Source organism: Maylandia zebra, linkage group LG6 (assembly GCF_041146795.1).
Source record: "Maylandia zebra isolate NMK-2024a linkage group LG6, Mzebra_GT3a, whole genome shotgun sequence".
NCBI classification, from domain to species: Eukaryota; Metazoa; Chordata; class Actinopteri; order Cichliformes; family Cichlidae; genus Maylandia; species Maylandia zebra.
The window spans coordinates 33,625,822-33,648,756 of NC_135172.1; the positions used below are offsets into that span (position 1 = coordinate 33,625,822).

The window sequence follows — 22,935 nt, forward strand, 5'->3', positions numbered from 1 at the left end:
AGCTTTTGGGCCTGCAGAGTCAGACGATTGACCCAGATAGCGCAGATGAATGGGGGTTGAGTGAGAAGTGTAGTGTTGGATATCACCCTGGTTAAGCCTGTCTGAGCCGCTTCTTGTCCCGGCTGATCTTCAGTTGCTAAATGCAGAATTTCAGCTCAGGCAGTTTGGAGGCACTCAGCTAATTTTTATCTGAGCAAAAGAATCAGTTTACCTGCGTGTTTAAAAAAAAAGAAAAAGAAAGAAATGTTAGATTTCAGGTAGAAATTATCAAAGGATAACAATGACGATAAGTCCCCAGAGAGATTATGGTGAGTGCCAAAAGCTGATTTAAAAACTAAAGCCCTATCCTTGTTAATAGAGGTTTTTTTTAATGCTCACAATTGGTCAAACATTCGTAATAATTGTCTAATAAATATTTTTGAAGTGTGTAACCAAACCTTCAAACTGCACCAAAATGTAAGTTTCCTGTCAGCTTTCTTTATTACTGTCAAAGCGCCTGGAGATCTGCGAATTTGGTTTAATAGGTGAAAGGTGAGCGCTTCGCGGCTCCTAAAACCCGGCCTGAGGGGCGTTTAGTGACGTCACGCACAGGCGGACTAACCAGAAGTAAATAGAAACAACGCGACCGGAAACACAGCAGCTCCGACTTCAAAATAAAAGGCTTTTCAAAGTGTGGAAAAATTTTAAGATCCCTAGAAATGAATGCAATTAATTAATCGCAAGGTTAGGAAACAGTATGTAAATATTAAGTTTAACACAACAAAAATATACTTAAAATAGCATGAAGCTCAGTGAACTAGAAAACAATGAAAAAAAAATCTTAAAAAGGTCAAACCTAATCTAAAATAACTATACAATAAAGTAAAAGTATACTAAAGAATAAAGTATAAGTATAATAAGTATAGTAAAAGTCTAATATACATGTACATTTAAACTCTAAATTCACCATTAAATAATAATGGACTATGTAATAAAAAAGTGAATAATAAAAATAATGGAAAGGTGTTGTTGTGTGTAAATCTTAACTATGTATAATTTATGTTGTTATTATAACTAATTCCAACTTAATTAAAACTATTAATTAATTTAAACTATGATACGTTTTATTCATTTTGTTAAAGTAATACAAAAGAGAATAATTAAATGGAAAATCTAAAATAAAATACAGTGCTGTGCAAAACTTTATTTTACTTCCAAGGACCCAGGTTTTCTTGTAATTATTATTTACAATTTGTGTCTTTTTTCTTTTTCTTTTGTGGTCCTGAGCAATACTTCTCGGGGCTTTTTTAGATCTTTTCTTTGGATAGTGGCACCTCCTTGACTCATTTTCAGTGAATAACCAATTCTAGAGGGATGTTTGATGAGAAGAAGACAAAACGCAAACAGAAACACTTGAAAACAACTGCTTATGGAACATGACAAGAAGCCCAATGACCACAAGAAGTCAGACACTAGAGGAGTATATCCCTAGAAGTCCATGCTCTGTTTGGTCCAGATCTTTACATTAGGCTGGGTTTTTAATGTTGTGGCTAATCAGTGTTTAAGTGCATAGTATTTGTAGCTGCATGATAATCAATAGTATATAACTGTGTAGTTTTTAATGTGATATAAAAGTACATATGGTGTCACCTCAAGATTGTGCTTATCATATTTTAAATGGTGCTTCAGTTTAAAGTAGCTGTAGGCTTGTATACTCCAAAATTAGTTTTATTTTGAAATGTTCAGGCGGAAGCCCTGTTCTGCATTTGGACTTGCTTGACGCTAGCCCAGCATGCTCGCTTTCAGTCCTGAAGAGAATAAAGTGTGCAGTGCCCTTGTAACCTGTCAGAAATCAGAGGTGGTACAGTCGGTTCCGGAGCACCAGCAGATGAGAGAGGGTAGGAGTGTCCGGCTTAGAGTGTCACAATTCAGGGACGTCAGGAAGCTTGCCCCCGGCTCCCATTAATGATCCCCGGCATGTGGAACTGCGTTCTCCTTGAATGACCTACACACAACCTATTGCACGAGTCCTGGACGTCGTTTCATCTCAGTTGAACCACCTGCCGGAGAGGAGCTGCAGCGGGCGGTCTACACAGCGGGCAACAAGTCGAAGCGAGTCTCTGGCAGGCCTCGAGCTGACTGTGGAGCAGCTGACCTGGACAACAATCATTTCGGGGGGCAGCCTCAGAAGGACCGGACAAGAGCTACAAGTTTCAGAGTCAGCGTTCAATGCTTGAGGCCGACAATTAAGGAGAAGGGGCAGTGCAGAATTTCTCGAGGGTATCGGCGTTCACATGATGTACACAATCACCAGAGGTCCCAGCAAACTCGTTACACAACGGAGGACAGGTGAGTGAATGTGGCCATTACCTAACGCGTGATGCAATGTAACGTCAGGCTGCTTTTGGCTCAAGAAAGCGAAAGTTTCGGGGTTGTTTCGTAAGGTGAAATGTTTGAGTGCTGGGTTACATCGAGTCTACAAACGCGTAATTTTTCCGTTTTTGCCCCAGGTAACACTCAGCAGGTCGAGAGCAAGTTCGGCGACTTGAAACTGAAGCCGACGTCCTGGATCACGTCAAAGTGAGTATGTTTACTTTGTGTTTTTATTTAATGTTTACCTTTTTTTTTTTTTTTTTTTTTTGAGGGTTGCTTTGGGCGTGCTGCTGTTTGAGCAGCGCGAGCTCAAAATACTTTCCACGTGGACCGCGAGCGCGATCATATAACGCGTAGGCGTGGCTTGGTTCCATTATCGGACACAACTTCTCTGGCGGCCCGTCAGTTTCTCGGGCCAATCAGAGGCGCCATTAGTTGAGGTGTGACACTGCATGGTGTAGCCGAGAGCTCTGCTACCTGAGGGGCCAACCCACCTCGCCTGCTGTGATTTATTAAGGTGTAGAAATATAAAGAAAAGCCTAAATCTAGCCTTGATTGAAACTTCATCTACAAATGGCAAAACTAACTTAATGTACTGAGATAGTTAAGGTGGACTAACCAATACAAAGCTGCAGTCTCCAAAATGTCCAGGAAAAAATGGACCACTCTAAGAAAACCTTCTTGTGTGAAAGTGTGCAAGACTTAGATTTACACTTAGATTTGCACTAATATATAACACCCCACCTTCAAGAAAACACCAAGTAGGTAATGGATGCCCTTTTCAGCTCATGTTCACCCTGCCCATGAAGAACCAAGTCAGTCTGTCCTGTCATAATCAAAGTGGCCACACCTTCACCAAGTAATCCAAGCTGCTAAATGAACATAAGACTTTTACTCTCACTTTGTAACGTGACTCCTGTGACTGTCTTCATCCAAAAAGCCGCTCCTCTGCAATTAGCTCTTGTGTTTTCTCCTTAGCTCTCCTCCTCCAAAGATCGTGTTCAATCGCCTCAACGGGAAACGGTACCACAGTGCGGCCGCACAGAAGTCTGAAAGCCCAGTGGAGGGATTCACTCCTGCACACGAGGAGAATGTCCGATTTGTATACGAAGGTGAGGATAAGGGGACCAATAGATGGGTGGTGATGTAAGTCAGAGTGCAAAGTGAGCCCTCCAAGACAAAAAGTCAGATCTTTATCTGAAAGGGGAGGTGGTATTAGTTACTAGAGTAGCTTTACATGATTCATAGTTTATAATGAGCCTTTTCAACCTGTTCTGGGTACTAGTGTAGCCCTTCAGTTCATCTCTTAAACCATTGTAGCTCCAGTTCCTCTTCTTTTTAAGACCTCTTAATACTTCCTATTGGCGGCCTCTCACAAAAGTTTGCACAGCAAGTGGTGGACCTGCGGTGCTCAGAGGCAGAGCTGTCTGCCTGAGGGGATCATACTGGGGCTTTCCACTCTGTCTGAAACCAAGCAGTTTAGAGCCCAAGCTTTTTGGTACTTGTACAATCAGTGATCTCACTTTTTTGACACTTTGGTCATCTTTAATAAGCGTCTTTAATAGGCTGATGATAATTTGGAAATCAGATGATCTTCTGCAATACACGTCCTCCTCTGCATAAGAAGCTTTGGATATACAGATGTGCAAAATTGTAATATTTACTGTTTGTATTTTTACCGTGTTGGTAAATTTCTCTTCATATGCTTAGGTTCAGAATTTATATCCTTTTATATCCTAAGGTAGTTTTCAGTAATGTTGGGTGTTGTTTTGCAAACTAATAACCCTTTTTTTTTTTTTTTTTTTAATGACAAATACCTGGACTACTGCAAAAATTCAACTAGTTGTCAGTAGGTCTCAGACGAGTGCTGCTTCTAGTCAGTAAACCCTAACAATGAGTTAAGTCCAGGCCCTGCAACATTCACCCCCGTCTTGGAAGATTGTCCAGCATACCTCAGCGCCGGCCAGTATTTCATGCCGTGCTCGGATTGAATGATTTGTGGAGCTGAATCGGCATGAGCCAGCTATCTGTGTTACTCTTGGGCTGCTGCCAGTAAAGACTGCTCTGTGGCGTCCTTTTGTGACCACAAAGTTCAGCGCTTCACTTTTGTTCTCTGCTCAGACACAAGGAGGAACCGCTCTCACGCTCTGTCGAGTTGTTCGAAGAGAGAAAACCTCCTGCGGTTTATTCCAGTTGAACATGTTCACACAAAAAAGATAAAAATTGTAACAAATGTAACCTGCAGACATGATTAGAAAGCGTTTTATGCACCCGCATGCACACGTTCAACTGGTTTATTGTTTAACATCCTTAAAGCCGTTAGACATTAAATGTTTGGCTGACTATTGGAGCTCCAAGTAAGCAGAAGACATGTCCACAGAAACTAAACCTTGAGATTTATCTTGATTATTAAATGGAAAAACCTTCACCCTCAGCTGATAAACACAATCCGCCTACCAGACCAGTCCTCTCAAGGTTTGCAGCCTTCAAATGAATTTAGATAAATAGTGGTCAGAGCTGTGTAGATGTGCCCTTGAGCTCAGCTGCTGGTTGAAGATTTATTTTTATTTTTAGTGTCTTTTTGTATGAGTTCAAAGATTACAGGAAAAAATACACCAGTGTATCCATCCAACATCCAAATGGTAATTACAACTCCACGCGTGTGTGACTGTTTGCAGTGTGGCAGGAGGTGGAGCAGAAGCTGGAGGACGGCGGCAGAGGGGAGCTGGCTGGCAGCCAAGGGCCCGTTCAGTACTCCGAGAAGACCCCGAGTGCTGCGATGAAGAGTAAGTTCCCATGACTTTTAAAATGCCTCCAGTCATTTAGAAACTAACGTGACCACACTCATTTAATGTAATCTTACCGTATGTCTTTATGGCATCCTAACAGATAAACCTCTTCCTACTCATTAAGCTGCTCAGCTTTTGAACCTGTAATCTATGCATTTATTATGTCTGGGCCTTTAAACCCCTGAACCGATTGGCTATTTTCATCTCTCTGAATGAACAGCATGCAAGGCAGAGGGCAACTGTTGTAATAGTATTGCTTTAATTTTTAACCTCCTTTAATTTGAGAACCTGGCTATTCCAGATAAACCAGCCGTGACGCCCAATTGTAGAGCACACACCTACCTGCCTCTTCCGCTTTCCTTTGTGTATCGCTACCCCGAAAAGCTTAAACCAAACCGGTTTCTAATCCTGAATTCTTTAGAATGTGAAGAAAAAAAAATTATTATATATTTTTTATTTTTAAGAAGACCGAAAGCTTTTCAAATCTGAGAAATTAACAACATGACAAAAGGAGCTCTCCATTCAAGTGAAGGACAATGAATCGATTAAAGAGGCAGGCTGGAATTCTTCAGCTGTTAATGTAACATTTTGTTCACGTGTAGAAAACGTACTTGCTCATTTGATTCAATCTGAAGTTAAGCTTTCGTCTCTTGTCTCTCCTGCCGTCCTCCCCTCTGTGCAGACTTTGTGCCCATAGACCTGGAGGAGTGGTGGGCTCAGCGCTTCCTTGCCAACATTGCCAACCTCTCATGACTGTGATGAGGCATCGAGCCGGGACGAGGAGATGCACCGCGCTGATGCATCCAGAACTTGCCACACGGGTGGAAAGGAGGCGAGCCCGTCTTTGGGATCTGTAGCGTTGTGTCTAATTTGGAATGTGATTTGATGCCTCGTGCTTCACAACTGCTGTCGAGAAACCTGAGTGCACAACGATGCAAACACAGCGACCTGACTGGGAACTCTTGACAGCATTGACTTTATGTTGTGCTGCTCTAACGGATCTCTCTCTCTCTCTCCCCCTCTCTCTCTCTACTTGAATGATGTATCAGAAGCTATGAGATCTTCCCCTTGTTCAACAACCTGCTTCCTTTCTCAAGTGTGTTCAGCTCTGCGAGCATCTTGGTTAATCTTTGGATAAGGAAAAACAAAAAAAAACACACAAAATGCCTTTTCAACAACTTCTGTGAGATTGCATTTCTTTGCGCTTAACTGGCTCATATTTTGTTGTTGCAACACATAACACCTGACTGTTGTGCAATACAACACACTGAAGATTAACTTTGTATCACTGGGCGTACAAAGTGTAATATCAACTTTATTACATCAAGTGGTTTTGCTGTTTTGAAATTTTTAAATCAAAAGCCCTTTTCAGATATAACTTTACTGGCTGTTAAAGTGACAGTTTGGTCATTCAGACAGACATGTGACAGTATTGGAAAGACTGACTATAATCAGTATAAACTTAGTGGATGGCAACTTTTTAATGTTAGTGACAATGGAGAGGAGAACAAAGAGCAGGGTGTACGTGACATGTTGTGCTGTTCAGGCTGTTCTTCTTTGGGCTGATGTGTAAATGTTACTCTTTCTTAAAATTCCTGTCATGACTTTTATGGAAAAAGTGACCCAGGTGCTCATTTCGGACACCTTGTAAGGTGCAACAGGAGTGCATGTCTGAAGGGGGCTAAAGCAGCCATTTGTCAACCCCACACTACAGCCGTCATTAATCTGATTTATTTTCTTAATAAATGCAACATTGGGGGGAAAAAAAAAACAGTTAAAATACACCCGGTCCTGGAAAAACGGTGTCAATAATTACATAGTTATAAACCTGTTTTTACTAAAGATTTTCTCACCTGGGAATAATCAGTCTTTGTCTTGATCACTTAGATTTTCTTGTGGCCTTTTCAGTTATCAGACAAACGTTCCAAGCACAGAAATAAAATCTGCTATCTTTAAGTTTCTACATAAAACCATTCTTGCAGTGAGTTTAAAAGTGCGACTGTAATGCCTCCTTCCTCGCTTGCCTCTCTTTCACCTACTTTTGCCCGCCTTGCCTGTCCTCTTGACCCGCCTGCGGCTCGGTGCGGCGCGGCCTGGCTTGGCTGTGGTGAAGGTGATGCACTGAGAGTCCAGGTAGTCCATGAGCTTGGCGGCCCCCAGGCGTATCCCCGCTGCTTTGAGTTGCTCCTGAAGCTGAGACAGAACCAGAGGCTTATACTGGAGGATCTGACTGTACAGCTTGGAGTCGGACAAGATGAAGGAGCGCACGGCTTTGAGTCGATCCTGGAGCCGGGACGCTGCTTGAGAGGCAGAAATCCCGCCATCGCTGTCGGAGTCGCCGTCGGACGAGATGCATAATTCTGGATTGGACCTGATGAGAAGGAAGCGGTTAATTTTATAGACTCTACTAAGTGTCTGATTTTTAAAATGAGTGTCAGGTATCTAACTTGTATATCTGAGGGTCAAACGTGCACACACTAAGCAACAGCTGGAACTGGAAAGCTACTTCAATGGTTCCAAAATGTCTCCAATCAGCCACATGTCAGTAGTTGTGTGGTCGTGTGACCCCAGCCAGGCGTGTAAGGGGTCATGTTGGCACCAAATGATCAATCACAAAACATGAATGAAATCAAGTTTTAACCTCCCAAATATGAGGAATTGTACCTGTAAAATGGGCTAAAAGCAACTCCTGATATTGGCTAAATTATCTGATCCAGAAACTCAGTTGATGGATGTGTGCAGATTGTTTTCTCTCTCTGTCCTGCATTACTGGAGCTGCTGCTGTTCTTTCTGTGCAACACTGTAATTGTGTTAAAAGAAGCCAAAGGTCCCTGAATACTATTGCCCTGCTAATCCAACCACCAAGCGTCACTACAGTAATCCCATTTTCCAGGAGAACTGAGCGGGTGAGTAGTGGTGCTTTTCTACACACCGATCTGTTACCTGTTACAAAAACAGCATTCAGGCAAGTTACCTTAAATTCTAGTTCATATCAGCGCCATCAGCTCATGATACAGAATATCTGTGTGTGAATTTGAATTAATGCTTCATAGTATATAAAAGCAATTTACAGTAGCGTTCAACACATTTGCTGATAAAGTTTATATCACATATAATCAGCATCATTTTGAACTTTTTCCCCATTCTGTGCATTTTAAGCTCTTTCTCTCAGGAGCACTAACATCACAAGTCTTTGACTCATCGTTATATGGCTGTTATCTCCACTCTGTTAATGTAATTTTAGATAGTGGACATAATTAGATGAAGTATTTTAAATCACAAAATGGCATTTTTATACATTTCAAATTTCCCCCAAAGAATCTCATTCATAAAGGTTGTTTATCTTGACTTTATAGCTGTGCAGTCACTACTGACTAAATTCATTGTTGTTTTCCCAGGTAGGAACAAAAAACAACATTCTAGAGCTCAATTAATAAAAACACTAAAAATGTAAGCACCCTCTGTATAGCTGTGGGTTGTGATGTACACAGGTGAACACTTTGGTGTCATTCTGAGGCAACAGCACAGCAAATTACACACAATGACCATAGCAGGTTACAAACTGGTGCTATTCAGCTGTGAAGGAGGGCAATGGTGTCTAACATCCTCCTCTTCACAATCCTCATGCATTGTGTCGACTCTTGATGGACTTCACATCTTTAAACTAAGACATTATCTTCTGAATGTTCACGACTGCCAAGAGATGACTTGGTGTGAACCTTTGATGTCATTTGATTTGTTACCAACACTAGTACAGGTGCACACAGGCGAGCAACTCTGAATCCATCAGAAACATGGCTCCTGGAGAACACAGGCCACTGACTGAGTCTATAGTCAAGCGCTCTGTTATGTAACACCTAAGATGATCTACACGCTGCGGAGTACCTTTCCGATTCTTCACTGGCTCCAGCTGAGGAGGTGTTGGAGCCCTGTGAGTTGGACAGAGGCTCCGCCACCTCATCACCGTTGTGCTTCACAGGGCACACATCAGCAGGTGCTCGGGGTTCTTTAAACTTCACAGTCTGGGCGCAGGACACTGGCCTGCTGGCAGGGGGCTTCATCTGAGCTGTGGCTCCTGAGACTGAGGCCTCATCCTCAGAGTCTGAGCTGACCAGCTGGTGTGTGTATTGGTGGATCTCCTTCAGTTTTAGGATCATCTGGCGCTTCGGTAAAGGCCGAACGCCAAACCTGCACAGAGGCGAAAGTTAAAGGCATTTGCGAGGCACAGACGGACTAACAGATGGACAGAAGGAAAACAGCCTGACAGCGAGCAGAGCCAGACAGACTGCATTGACAGTGACACCAGGGGAGCTAATCGGATAGATACCTCACTTAATCGCTGTGATTAGTTAGAAAAAAAAAAACTTGGCCTTGTATCTAATCTTTAACGAGAGGATGAGAGTGAACCAACTGACCTGTTGAGCTTGTTCTTGAGCTCCGGCGTGTCCATGTCAGAGTAGTGGGGCATGGGAGTGATGGGCACCAAGGTGCGCTGCCTTTTGCTGTGAGACGACACTGATGAAACACAAGAAGAAGACACTGTTTAGGCACAAAGTCTAATTTCTACACTAGAAGTTCATAAATAGAAGACAAGTGCGTGCAGTCCTTTAAAAAATCCCAACTAATTATTTATTCAACAGAAATTAAGCAATATATCTGTAATAGCCCGCAATCATATCTTAAGTTATACTAATTGTAAAGCATTTGAATGAATTGGTGATATTAAACAATATAGATAAAATGAACCTGATAAAGCAATAAGCCCCCAAACAACACATTATTCCTTGTTTTCCACTTGAATTTAATCAATACTTCAAACTTTTACCAGTCAATTTGGTTTTAACCTTGAAATGAGGCTCAGATATAACATTCTTTCACAATTAACAAGTTCGTGCTTATTAAAGTTAACGAGCACAACATTAATTAATGTTGCAGAGTCTCGACTTTAAAATATAAAGTGCCTTGAGATGCCTATTTTTTTTGTTTGGTGCTTTTTAAATAAAAACAAACTGAATTAATTGTGGAGGCTGTTTGAGAACTTGTGGTCGATAATAATAATTATCTGTCTTTTTGTGATTTTATTGCTCTGGAATGTGTCGGTTGCTTATGTATATAGCACTACTTTGTCTATATTTCTCTTGCTATAAGAGCTGTGTAACACTAAAATTTCTAATTTTGGGGATAATAAAGGTTTATTCTATTCTATTCTATTCTATTCTTTCTGTCTTGGTGGAGAAGAGCATGTTTTTAAGCCTGTCACTCGATTTTTATAGTATGTGTAGCCCTGTGCAGGCTTGTCGTCCCAACCACAAAGGTACAGCATGTACAACCCTGTGAATACAAACAATAACTTTCTACTTCAGGCACAGGTTGTCTGGTAGAGTGAAGAATCTGATTAGATTTTGAAGCAACTCTAGTATAAATTATGTATTAGAGGAAAAATACTTCTTGATATTTAATAAAAATTAAGACCTGCTGATACATATTGGGATGGTTTTTATAATTTAGGCTAAAACAAATATTATTTAGTAATATGCAGTTTATATTTATGCTGGCAAATTACACAATAGAAATACTTACCTGGGGTCTTATGATAGGTTGAGGGGTTCACCCTCTTAGAGAGAGGAAGGTGTTCCTCCTCCTCTTCTTCTTCTTCCCAGCTGTCCCATATTTTGGAGTCCAGGAGGCCGTTGTCAATCTCTGGTGTGGTCAGCAATTTGGCTTTAGGTGGGGACGTGGTGATGGAGGGACCTGCGTGCACCTGAGAGCTGTGACATTTAGGTGTGGAAGGGGTAGTCACGCCACCACAGCGGTTTAAAGACTCGCTGCTGTGTCTGGACGATTCAGGTCGACTGGTGGGAGAGGTTAACGACTGGGCTGTTTCTCGCTGCCCGCTGTCCTCCAGCCTCAGACTGAAGCATCCTGGATCAGCGTCTACACACACATCGAGTCCCCATGAATCATTGAACGCTATGGGAGGCTCATCCATGGCCATGAAACTCTGCTGAAAACTAGATTCTTCAACATCTGCCTCTATTTTTATTTCTCCCTCCTGTCCTTCATTGAACATTTCTTCAGTATGATCGGAATCTGCCTCTCTTCCTTCCTTCTCATTCCTTAACCTCTTTTCATAAATGCTGGAATTAAGAGAACATCGACTCTGACTAGAAGACACGGTGAGCCTCGGTGAACTTTCTAAACTATGAGAAGACGAAGCGCGTGGGCCTGAAGGGTCAGACAAAGGGGAGAGGTGAAAGCTCCCCAGGTCTGTTTTCTCTGGGCTATCTGATGGTGCTCTCTCCCTTTTCTGACCCATTGAGTTCTGCTTACTGGGATGAGTGTGAAGCAGGGAGGAAGCAAGACGCATAGGGGAATGGTGGAGCTCCGTTTGTAAGGGAGTACTGCTGTAAGGTTGGGGGTGGCGCTGAAGAGGAATATCACGCTTTGAAGAAGCTTGGAGAGAATCAAGGTGAGTCGAGCTTGAGAGATTTGACAGTTTAGGCTGAGGCAGGGGAACTTTGAATCGCTCTCCATCGTTCCTTGAATCATCACTATTCTCTCTTTTTGGAGAAAAGCTGAAGTTCCTTTCTATCTTCAACCTGGAGACACTGCCCTTCATTTGGTCGGTGTCGGCAGAATCCTTGGTTTCACTGTTGGAGGGGTGAAGGGTGCTCTTAAGAGTAGGAGAAGAAAAAACAGAGGGTGATGATGGGGATGTTTGACTTCTCCGAAACAGCTGCGTCCTGCACATGCTGCTTCTGGTCTGAGTGGAGCTGCTCCTGGTGCCGCTGCCAGGACGGACAGGTGTGGACGGGATCAGCCAGGAAACTTCTGGAGAACAGTCTAATTGATCACCAGCACTGTGCCCCAAACTACTGGCCTCTTTATTCAAAGCTGGTTCATTGGGTGCTGAGTTGTGCCTGGATTTGATTTCTGTATAACCGGGAGAACGTGGTAAGGGGCTACGGGAACTAAGAACAGCAACATCCCCCTCAAGCTCCTCACTGGAGTCTGACAAAACTATGAGCTCAGGTTCGTCTTTTTTCTGGGCTGAATCAGGAGAATGAGGGGTGCAAATACTATAAGGACCTTGGCTTTCTCGCTTCATGTCTTCCAATAGATCTTTCTTGGGCATTTTCAATTCAACTGGATTTTTTCCCTTGTCTCCACTGCCACCCATGTCACCTACTTGTCCAGGGGACACACCTGGAACTGGCAAGTTGGATGTCCCTGGTGGAGGACTGATGGAAGGATCACTAACTACACTTGCTGAAGACTGAAGCAAAGCTCTCCCTGAAAATTCATATGATGGTTTACAAGGGGACTGCTGAGAAAGGTGCACCTTTGGCAGACCAGAGGTAGAAGCTAAGGAGGAAGGCTCTGCTTCCTCGTACACCCCCCACGAATCTGAAAAGAGACGGCTGTAGCTGCGATCCAGGCTGGGGTCGGGCTCACGTTGAAAGTCAGGTTGCAGCTTTTTGTCACTTAAGCTTTTTTTAGTTTCTCCATCTTCTTCTTCATCTAGCGCCTCCTCCTCCTCCTCCCTCTTTCTCTGCGTGGACGCAAACTCATAGATCTCCTCCAACTCTTCCTCATTCACTTTCTCTTCGTGAATCTCTCTATCGCCTGACGTGACCTCATCAGCTTGATGATCCACTTCCAGGCCTTCATCTCTTCCTCTGTCTGAATCTTCCCCGTCGTCACCGTCAGCATCGTCTTCGTTCCACATGGAGCGGAGGAGCTCGATGAAGGCCTGGTCTGTTTCCTCCTCCTGGGTTAAGTAGTTGCCCTCGTCTCTCAGAGTCTCCTCTTGCCCAAGATGACAAAGCTGTTGTAGCTCCTGCAAGTCAAACCTGAAACAGGAAAGAGAAACGAAAGAAAGAAGCTTTCACAACAGCGTCAAATTTTAAGAGTTCTTACATGAAATTCAGAAAATATCAAAAAGAATAATACTTTTTTAAGTATTGTTTTTTATATGATTTTAATGTTTTATTTAAAAAAATGGAAACTCTTAACAGAAGTTCTTTTCACACATGCATTAGAGCCCTGAACCTTTCTCAGCTTATCTAAAGCAGCTGTATGAGAGAAGTCAATTATCTGACTCAGTCACATCACAGTCAAACCTGCCGTCTGTACGCCGTCTCCTCGTGTGTCCTACATGTGAGAAAGAATAACTGCGAACCACATCCTGACTGCATTCTCCAGATGTTTCCCATGTGTATATGTTTAAAAACATCTGGGCTTCTAATTTAAGTGCAATTACGAGAACCAGCTCTGTTTAATAAAGAACAAAGCTAGACAACAAACAAGATCCTGGTTTATAGGATGAAATATCGACTGTTTAAGGCATTTGAGCTTTTTGGTGGGAGCAGACATCCACTCTAGTTTTAGGTTTTGCCATTAAAACTTCCCTCTTTAATAAGACATACTGTAATTGCTGGTTCAGGTGACCCTGAACCGCCCCATCGTTGTGACACTATTGCCCCGGGCTACTAGGGGAACTCCGAGCGGCATTCTTTTTTTTGTTTTGTTTCTCTCTCATTTTCAGTCTGCATGTATTTATGCCACTGCTGCACGCATAAACTTTTGCTTTGTATTTTGTGCTTTGGACTTTACATCCTCCATCTCCTAGTACCTTTGTGCCAGCTCCAGCACATGAGGCTGCAGCGATGCCGGTAAGGAGAAGTGGGCTGTGTAGAGATACTGTAGAAGAGCAAACACTGCTTGGGCCGGGACGTCGCTGATCAACACCCTCTGAGCAGGAGGCACGCCTTCCTCCTGCACCCCAAAACCACTTTCATGCATCTGTGACGCGAGCAGAAGAGCAAATCGACTCTGAAAAAGCTGAATTAATTCATAAGAAACTAAAGAAACAACTTTAAACAAAACAAAATTCCCAATTTGTTTTTAAAGCATTGAAATAAAATCACATTCACACGGCTTATTCTTTCAAGCAAAATGAAATCTCAACCTGGAGCATCGCACACTACAGTATGCATCAGTGTAGACCTTTAATTACCTCTTACAATCATACTATTATTATTTATACTACTTGCGTCAATTTTTACACTAATTAGATTATATTTCATACTTGCAAAACATGACAGAACAATATGCATAATAATGCATCCCTGGTGTTGCACATCAGCAGAGCTTTGATGTGCAACACAGTAATAACTGATTTACCATTTCTGCCAGCAGGGGGCAGCGAGCATACACCATGAAGGAATGTGCAAAGAAGACTTCTCCACTGTCCACCTGGAGCTGGACATCACTGAGCTGAGGGTTGTTCACCATGCTGCTCAGGTCTGACGCCAATGTGGACAGCGCTAGCTACAGGGGGAAAACCATCATAATACAATGACGTATGTTAACATGTTATTTAGGTCCTGATATTTATTTTATTATAATTATTGCTTTAAAAGAACACAATGAATTAAGGTGATTTAGAAACTGTGTCATCACAAAGTTAGCCTGCAGCATGCAGAACGGTTTGCATCACAGCTGGGCAGATGGATGTTGAGCCAAACTGTGCATTGCTGGAAAGCTTATAAAAGATGACATCGTTTATAAACATGACATCATGAGTCATGTTATAGGACTCTGTGCAACCATATGAAAAAACGAATTACACCCCATGATTCAGTAGGCTGTAGAAGCATATCTACCAGTGATCAACTGAAATAATTCTTTTATATGTGTGACTGTATCAGTGTCTCTGTCTCGCATCACTGTGGAGGAATTTTGTCCCACTTTTCTTTACAACATTGCTTCTGTTCATTAAGGTTTGTGGGAATTAGTTGGCAAGTTCCCGCCACAGCACTTAAATCAGGTTGAGATTTGAATTTTGGGCCAACTGCAACACCTTGACTCTATTTTTTTTTTTTTTTTAGCAGATTTGCATCACTGTCCTGCTGCATGACCCAGTTTGAGCGAGAGAGGTGGGCTCAAATTTGACTCTACAAATACTTTGTTATTCAGATGAGTTTATGGTCAAATCAATGACTGCAAGGTGCCCAGGTCGTGTGGCTGCTCTTCACCAGCACAGCGGCTCGTACCAGCGTATGAGGTATCTTTATTGGACAACTTACTGACAAGTAGCCGTATGACTGTTCACTCAAATAAAATATCTGGAGGCGACTCTTTATATTTGGCAGCTTTTTACAACAAACCCTTGTTTATACTCCAGAACAAGAGGGCCAGATTAAACTTGGCCTGAAAACATCTAGGGACCTTACTACAGATCTAACTGAAAGAAAATAAAGCGGTCCTACAAAAATAGTACTTAAAAGATTTGGATAGATGAAATTAATGAACATAATGGAAATGTTAAGAAACATCTTACTGATAGGTGGCTGTCTCCAACTTTTTCCCTTGGTTGCTCAGCTGCTGTCATCGCTTGGCTATGTCTTTCCTCAGCATGAGTGTGGGCCCTTTCTGGCAGGAAGCCACTGGCACAGAGGTCAGCCTGCTCCTCTGATTCCTCCTGGATGAAGCCGCTCTCGCTGGCGTTGTCTGCAAAAAAAGGTTAAATAGTTTAGCCTCATGTTTAGCACGATGTTAAAATGTTTATAAAACTTATATAACCAACACCCACAGTTTTAGTTTTTCTTCAACATACACAGCAAGAACAGAAGACAGTGAACAAAGGTGTGTATGTGATGTGTTCACCATATTTTAGGCGCTTTGCCTTTTATTTAAATGTTCAAATTAAACTCTACAGGTAATAACATCATAATTTTATATCATATAAAATGTCAAACTGTCAGTTAACTTATTGGTACAATTTTCACATTAGGTAAGGCTTTAATGCTGCTCCACTTTAAATAAAAAAATGTTTTAGGACATAATTTCTGTCCGCGTGTTTTACCTTTGGCTGTGTATCCATACTGTGTGAGTGTCATGCCTTCGTCAGCCAGGTCCATCAGGTCTTGAAGAACCTGACTGCTCACTGAGAGCTGCCCTGTACCGGGCGTGGAGGGAGCCGGGGAGCAGGAAGCCGTCTTGGCAGAGGATGGTAGGATGGAGGTCCTGAACCCAGTGGTGGGAGTTCCTTTGGCCACAGGTTGAACACAAGACTCGGGCTTGTCGCTGGAGCCTTCTGAGGCTGCATCAGTCTAGAAGTGGAGGAGTTTTTGGTCAGATATTGTAAGACATGCAAGATCACACTCTTCTCAGTATGAAGATCCACTGGGACCCATTAGTGATTCAAAAACACAACATTTTTCTCTCAACAGTTTTATCTGTGCTTAAAGTTGCATCTGATTAAAACAAATGATCAAAAGAGGTGCTTCCATTCAATCGAATTGATTAAATCCTCCATTTAGTTGAAAACTGACGCAATAACACAATAAAAAATAAACATGTCTTAGGTCTCACTCACCATTGCTGATACCCAGGGTGAGAAGAACTCCCTGAGCTCCGGAACGTAGAAATCAGACAGACAGCTGGAGTCTCCGTCAAGCAGTCGGCTTTTCTCCCAGAGGGGGGCAGCACCGCTCCAGCTATGCAGAGTGCTGGGGCTGCGAGGCGGGGTTGGGGGACAGCCTGGAGGGCTGCGCAGGAGAAGAGCAGAAACACGTTCCTGCAACCTCCTCAGTGCCCCCTCAGCATCCTGAATGAGAAGTAATGGAGCAGGGCGAGGGGCGACTCCTTTTTTTCTCTTTCCACGCCCTTTACCTGCACGAGGGGAGCAGAGGATTTAGGTCCTGCCGATATTTGAAAACTTCCTCATTAAATTTGAGTAAAAAACAACTTAATGTAACCTTTTAGTTATTAAATATCTAATAGACAGTCACATATACACTGCTGCAGGGCTTTAAAACAGCAACAGGTATGCAAACCCACAATCTACCAACTGTACTGTTAAATATTTGTTACTCATTGACAAAAACAGGACGAAAACCTTCCTTGTTAAACCTTTTCTTTGCTCACGTTTGCTCTTGAGCTGTTACTGGTATTTATTCTGACTTGGTTTGATAACTGAGAAATGACCGGTCCTGATCAGCTATCATTATTAGAGACAAAGCTAAACCAAGATCAAAGGCAGGGTATCCTGGCTGCAGGGTGTGTTGATAATTAAATATTAAACTAAAGCTCAAATGTCAAATTAATAAACCACACCTAAGTTTCTGACTTTGAAAACTGAGTTGGGAATTCAGTAAATGTAAATGTGTTTTATCTCTTCTGTACTTTGGGCTTTTCCTACTGTGACCTTGCTTAATGCAGGCATTTCTGTCTCTGGAGCTGCAGGTTTCTGAGGTGTGACAGAATAAGAAGCTGGAACAAGAAATTGTTGTAGGAGAAGATTTGAATTTGGTACTCGAGTTTTATCTATCTTTATTTATCTTCTCCCCTCTCCCTGCTTTTTGAAAAACACAGATACCTGCGTCTGGCCTCCACTTCAGATCTTGAGTCACTGACGTGTGAGAAGTGCCAGTCTTTGTGTGATACTGCCTCTCTTCCTCTTTCTTTTGTTCCAGCAGGGAGGAGGACAGAGCCAAAGCCACCATGGTCTCTTCATCCAGGGCTTCGGGCTTTTTCTTGGGCTTCTTCCGTGCCTGCAGGCCTGGCTTGGTTGGGCCTTTCCTTTTGGTGCCCACAGCTTGAATGCTGAAGAAGAAAATGGCTAGAGTTAGATGTCATCTATCTTTTAGTTATGCAACAAAGTTATCGTCTGACTTACAGTAAATTAGCAGTGGCAGCACTCTGGGTTTCCTCAGCTTGTCTCTGCAGAGCCTGTATCAGCACAGCCGGTGAGACGTCCATATCTGAAGAACAGCGCTTCAAGTGGACCGAGCGGCTCTTCTGGGACTTGAACTTCTTACCACAGATGGGACAATCAGGAACACCAGAAGGTGGTGGAGGAGGTGGTGCAGGAGCCGCAGGGCCACTCTTTTCACTCTCATCCAAACACCTGTACAGAGAGATTTTTGACAAAAATGAAAAAATATATATATTCTGATTATTCAGAGAGACACTTTAGGTAAGAGTTCATGTATCTGCAAAGAAATCAAACATTTTGTAAAACACAGAAACTGAGGATGATTTTTTTTTATTTGTGGAAAACTCTTATAACCCCAGGATTTCATTATTTTAATCAGATGTTTGTCATTATACTTTATGAAGTTATGACCTGAAAATTAGAAAAGGTATTGTTTTATTTTCCAACAAATCATTTAAATGCAACTTGGTGCACTCAATGAGTGGAATCCTTGAACTCCACATGGAGGCTACTTGTCCAATAAACACTCTCTTACAGTGCTGTAACAGTGAAGACAAACTTTTTAATGTCATTTAGCCTCCCTGTGTGTCCACTAGTATGTAAAGCTATCATCTAAAATGCAATCAAAATCCTCAGACCTGTTAAGATGCTGTGTGCGACCCTCTGCTGTCATGTGTGTTAAGTCTCTGTGGCAAATCTGACAGAAGAAAAGCCCTCCATCCTCCAAGTCCACAATCTGGGCCTGCGCTGCCTCTCTGTCCAGCTCCTGCTGCAGCTGCAGAGCAAGAGCCTCATCGTTGTCTTGAGGCTCTGGAGGAAGAGCAGAGCTGAAGGTATCTGGAGTATCTGCGAACAGCCCGGAGACAGAAATATACGGGTTAAAGTGAGGGATAGCAAGAATAACACAGCAACATTTCAGAAAACAGGATTTCAAAATAAGGAAAAGGTATGGGCCACATTTCCTATTTTTCAACGATAGAACTCAGTCCCTGGGTAACAGGTTGTTAGTAGTTTGTCAACAGTCAAGGTAAATTCTATATGGCATATACTGAAATATAATGATGCAAATTTAAAGTGTAAAATTTGGGAAAAAATATGTCTCGGATCAATACAGACACAGAAAACCCTACATAAAATATTACAGTGTTTATAAGGTCTACCTTTGTCTTCATAATGTTGCTGCTTTTGCCATGTTTAGACTGTCAGGCAGATTAATACTATCCTTGTGTCACAAATCACCCCTGACACTCACCATCAAACACTCCATCCTGTCAACACTGTCTTCTTCAGCTCTTTTGTGCACTGCTCATTGCTTTTAATGGTTGAACTCAGGTATTTAAACTCATTCACCATTACTACCTCTACTGTTCAAGGTGTAGCCCGTCTCTCACCCTATAACAGCTGGAAACAGCTTCAACCCTATAAACCTGAACTGGATAAGCATAAGAAAGAAGGTGTATGCTTATTATAGTTAAGTAAACTAAACTAAACTGAACTAAAAGCTAAAACTTGGTGTGCAAAAAAACTTTTAATTATGTAATATAAAAATAAAATCTAAACTAAGTAAAATAAAATAAGAATGTAAAGCAAATGTCTTTAGATTTTGTCAGTTTGATCAAATTTGTTATTGCAGTCAGTTTGATCAGACTCTTGTGCATCTGTTAATCCAGAGAGCAGAGATTCATATTTTTATATTGTTGTATTTCTCTACTGTGCAGTTCTGAGCCTGGCAATTCTTGCCCCTGACAAATACCACCCATTAGATAACAAAGGAAAACTGAATATAATAAAAACCAAAGCTAAACATTTTAACTATAAAAACTAAACCACTCTAAACTGCCTGAACCTAAATTGAACACAAACACAACACAAACAAAACTAATGAAAAAACAAAAACTGAGCAGGAAAAGAGAGCACATCAAAGTAAGGGATGCAGTAGACTGGAGAGGATTCTGTCATCTCACCCTGATTTTTTTGCTGTGTAAAAGGAGTAGAGTTGTTCTCGTGGTTTGCTGGTTGGATGTGAGTTTTGTGCACCATCTTCTGTGGACTATCTCTCTTGAACTGCTTCATCCTCAGGAGCACTTTGTCTTTCGCTCTTAGGCCGCTTTGAGGACTTGGCCCTGCTTCCTTTAAAGGCTCAGCTGATGGCCAAGCATCCCCTGACTGATGTCCAGCCTCTCCATTGACCACACGCGTTTCTCCTCCACCATCATCGCCAGCACCAGCAGCAGAAGCAGGCTGCGTCCAAGATAGCCTTTTGATAGAGTTAAGAGCTTTTTTGTTATTTCTCCTTCTCTTATCCTCTTCGCTTGCTTGACTGGAGGTCTGCTTATCTGCTTTCCTCGCCTGTCTGGCTTCACCTGGTTTCTTGCGGACTCGTCTTAGATGCTTCGAGCTGAAATCTTCAAAATCCTGGTCCGAGTCATCCATTATACTGTATTTTTTTTCGCAATAAGAGGCTTTTACGATCACCCTGCAAAAAGACAACTAGTTTAAGCTGGATCCACTGATGTGAAACGATGGAGGGAAAAGGTTTAATTTGCATGTAAGTAAATTTTGCGCGGGTAATTCTGTATTCAAATAAAAACAGCGATGCTATAATTACATGCACACTGAGACAAATGGAAATAGTTATATGTGGCACAGATGTTTGACAAATCATGCCACAAAAGGTATGGAGTGAAAACAACAGCTAGCTATTTATGCTAGCACCTCTATACTTACCCATATTTGAAGAATTAACTGTTTAATTTTCTGCCTCATTGTTTACAGAGGCCGCCGAAGAGTTTATTTTCATTCATTTAAAACCATATGTAATTCTATAGAGTTTTTTATTAACTAAAAAGCGTAGAAGACAGCAAACAACACTTGTTTTCATTTCAAAGCTACGCCCCAAACCGCTTCATTTAAAACTTCCGGTCATGTGACGGTGAAAGCAACGAATAACTGGCTGCTGTCGAGGTCATGTGACTAAAGCGAGTGACTTTGGACGGAATCCGTAAATAACAGTTTAATATAATCATTTATAAACGCTTTATTAAAGATTTCCAACACTTTTTTAATTGTTTTAAACTAAATAATGATTTTTTAAAACCAGTTTAAGACCCAGGCTTGGTCAACATGTTCCTTAAAGCAATCACACTGCAGCAACTCAATGAATTTACACATGTCAACATGGTCAAGATGACCTGAAGCTCAAACCATACCACCACAATGGGAAAGAAAGGTGATTTTAAGTGACTTGGCATGCGACATGATTGCTAGCGCCAGACGGAATGGTCTGAGTATGTAGAAACTGCTGAGCTGCTGAGATTTTCCAAAACAACCATCTCTATGGTTTATAGAGAATGGGCCGAGAAAGAGAAAATATCCAGTTAGTGGTAGTTCTCTGGAACTTGTTGATGTCAGCGGAGGATGGCCAGACTGTTCCAGCTGATAGGAAGGCAACAATGACTCAAACAGCTGTTGCAACCGAGGGAAGTGGATCTCTGCACGCATGACACCTTGAAGCAGATTAGCTAATGGAGAAGTTCACAAAGCCTACCTGAGCACTGTTGCTGATCATGTCCATCACTTTATGACCACAGTGTAAAGATTTTATCCATATCGGATGGATAAGTTCTTTGTACTCAAATAGCCTCCACAGTCACCAGAGTTTGGGGATGTGGTGGAACAAGAAATTCACATCGTGGATGTGCAACCGATAAATCTGCGGCTACTGTGCGATGCTGTCATCATAAATATGGACCTAAATCTCGAAGGAATCTCTGCTGGGAAGAATTAAGGTAGTTCTGAAGGCATAGGGGTCAAAACAGGTACTAGCAAGGTATGACTTATAAAGCGACTGGTGAGTGGATAGGCTTTGATGAATACTGTTAGAATGTGAAGGCATGTAGGAAGCAAGCAAATTCAGATACATCTTATAAATCTACAGTAAGATTTACTATACACAGAGGAGTTTATAGTTTACTTCTTTGTGTCTAAGTGTACTTCTGTGCCTGTAGTTTACACAGAGGGACAGACACCGACTCAGACATCATAGACTTTTTAAAGAAAAAGACTCCAGTAATACACACTTAAAAGATCTTTCCAAACGTCATGACTTGAATTTGAGACAGAGACTAAATGATGTTACCTGACTGAAAATTTCATTACACTTTCACTTCTTAATGCAATTTATATATTTTGTAAATGAACATTCAGATTCTAACTGGCTGCTTTATGAGTGTGACTTCACCAACTGGGCATCACAGCATATTTCCCACAGCCATTCAAGTGGCAGAGACTCAGTGCAAGACTTTTGCAACCAGGATGATCTCCAGAAGATCAGAAACATTTGTATGGAGTGCCAAACAAGCTGTCTTTTAAGAGAAAGAACCAGAACTCATATTTGTGCAGCTGTGTGGATGTGATTATGCTGCACCGGCAGACACACAGACAACTGCTAAATCATTACCTGCTCTGATGAGTCTTGATGCTGCCACATTCAGATTGTAAGGTCACATCTGGGACTGAAAAATTAACCTAAACACGAAGTGCCAAAAATTGTAGTTCCTCCACCAGCCACAAGGCCATCTACACTGCAATCGTGAGTCAGTTCCCCTTATATCAAAATCGCACCCTACAGATTTCTACACTCTTTCATAAGGACTGTTTTTTTTTTTTAATAACTTACTTTTTTAAAAAGTTTAACATCTAAAATTATGGGTGTAGCCACATACAGCTATATCCATTAAGTCTGACTCCTCCACTAATGATTACTTTGAGCCACTAAGCGGCACTGGCCTTTTAGGGTATTAATTTGCACCCACCTGCAATCCATCATTCCACCACTTCTGTTTCCAAAGAACAAATAAGGTGGTAGCCAAAACACAAACAAATGGGTAAAATCAGTGTCTGGATTCCCCTTTTATGGGCATTGTAACAACTCTCGATGCTGATGGTGGTTGAATGGTGTGGTGGATGTCTTATTGGACTGCTAAGCACCAATCACCCATTATTTATATGGTACAGCCAACCTGAACTACTGTTGCTCGTTATGTCCATGTCTTTATGACCAGTGTTTCC

The 22,935-nt window shown here is 41.9% G+C and overlaps 2 protein-coding genes across 2 annotated transcripts; one reads left to right on the forward strand and one right to left on the reverse strand.

Annotated features, from left to right (window-relative positions):
• Positions 1-1,754: 1,754 nt before the first annotated feature.
• On the forward strand, positions 1,755-6,319 carry mcrip2 (MAPK regulated corepressor interacting protein 2). Its single transcript, XM_004539122.5, has 5 exons — positions 1,755-2,328; positions 2,490-2,559; positions 3,331-3,464; positions 5,031-5,138; positions 5,824-6,319. The coding sequence occupies exons 1-5, from the start codon at positions 2,274-2,276 to the stop codon at positions 5,892-5,894; spliced, it is 438 nt and encodes a 145-aa protein (XP_004539179.1). The 5' UTR covers positions 1,755-2,273; the 3' UTR covers positions 5,895-6,319.
• An 850-nt stretch (positions 6,320-7,169) lies between these two features.
• On the reverse strand, positions 7,170-20,769 carry slx4 (SLX4 structure-specific endonuclease subunit homolog (S. cerevisiae)). Its single transcript, XM_004539350.4, has 14 exons — positions 20,593-20,769; positions 19,830-20,341; positions 18,504-18,711; positions 17,827-18,057; positions 17,527-17,753; positions 16,525-16,820; positions 16,012-16,258; positions 15,487-15,656; positions 14,328-14,474; positions 13,777-13,946; positions 10,722-12,994; positions 9,557-9,656; positions 9,027-9,329; positions 7,170-7,512 (listed from the first exon to the last, which is right to left on the reverse strand). Exons 2-14 carry the CDS (start codon positions 20,296-20,298, stop codon positions 7,173-7,175), a joined length of 5,181 nt encoding a protein of 1,726 aa, XP_004539407.3. The 5' UTR covers positions 20,299-20,341; positions 20,593-20,769; the 3' UTR covers positions 7,170-7,172.
• Between the last annotated feature and the right edge of the window lie 2,166 nt (positions 20,770-22,935).

Coding starts and splice junctions, on each gene's coding strand:
- mcrip2 (XM_004539122.5), top strand. CDS start 2,274: ATGATGTACACAATCACCAGAGGTCCCAGCAAACTCGTTACACAACGG. Junction 2,329..2,489: donor CGTTACACAACGGAGGACAG/GTGAGTGAATGT, acceptor TTTTTGCCCCAG/GTAACACTCAGCAGGTCGAG. Junction 5,139..5,823: donor CCCGAGTGCTGCGATGAAGA/GTAAGTTCCCAT, acceptor CCCTCTGTGCAG/ACTTTGTGCCCATAGACCTG.
- slx4 (XM_004539350.4), bottom strand. CDS start 20,298: ATGGATGACTCGGACCAGGATTTTGAAGATTTCAGCTCGAAGCATCTA. Junction 16,821..17,526: donor GAAGTGGAGGCCAGACGCAG/GTATCTGTGTTT, acceptor CCCCTCGTGCAG/GTAAAGGGCGTGGAAAGAGA. Junction 14,475..15,486: donor TTGGAGACAGCCACCTATCA/GTAAGATGTTTC, acceptor TTCCCCCTGTAG/CTAGCGCTGTCCACATTGGC.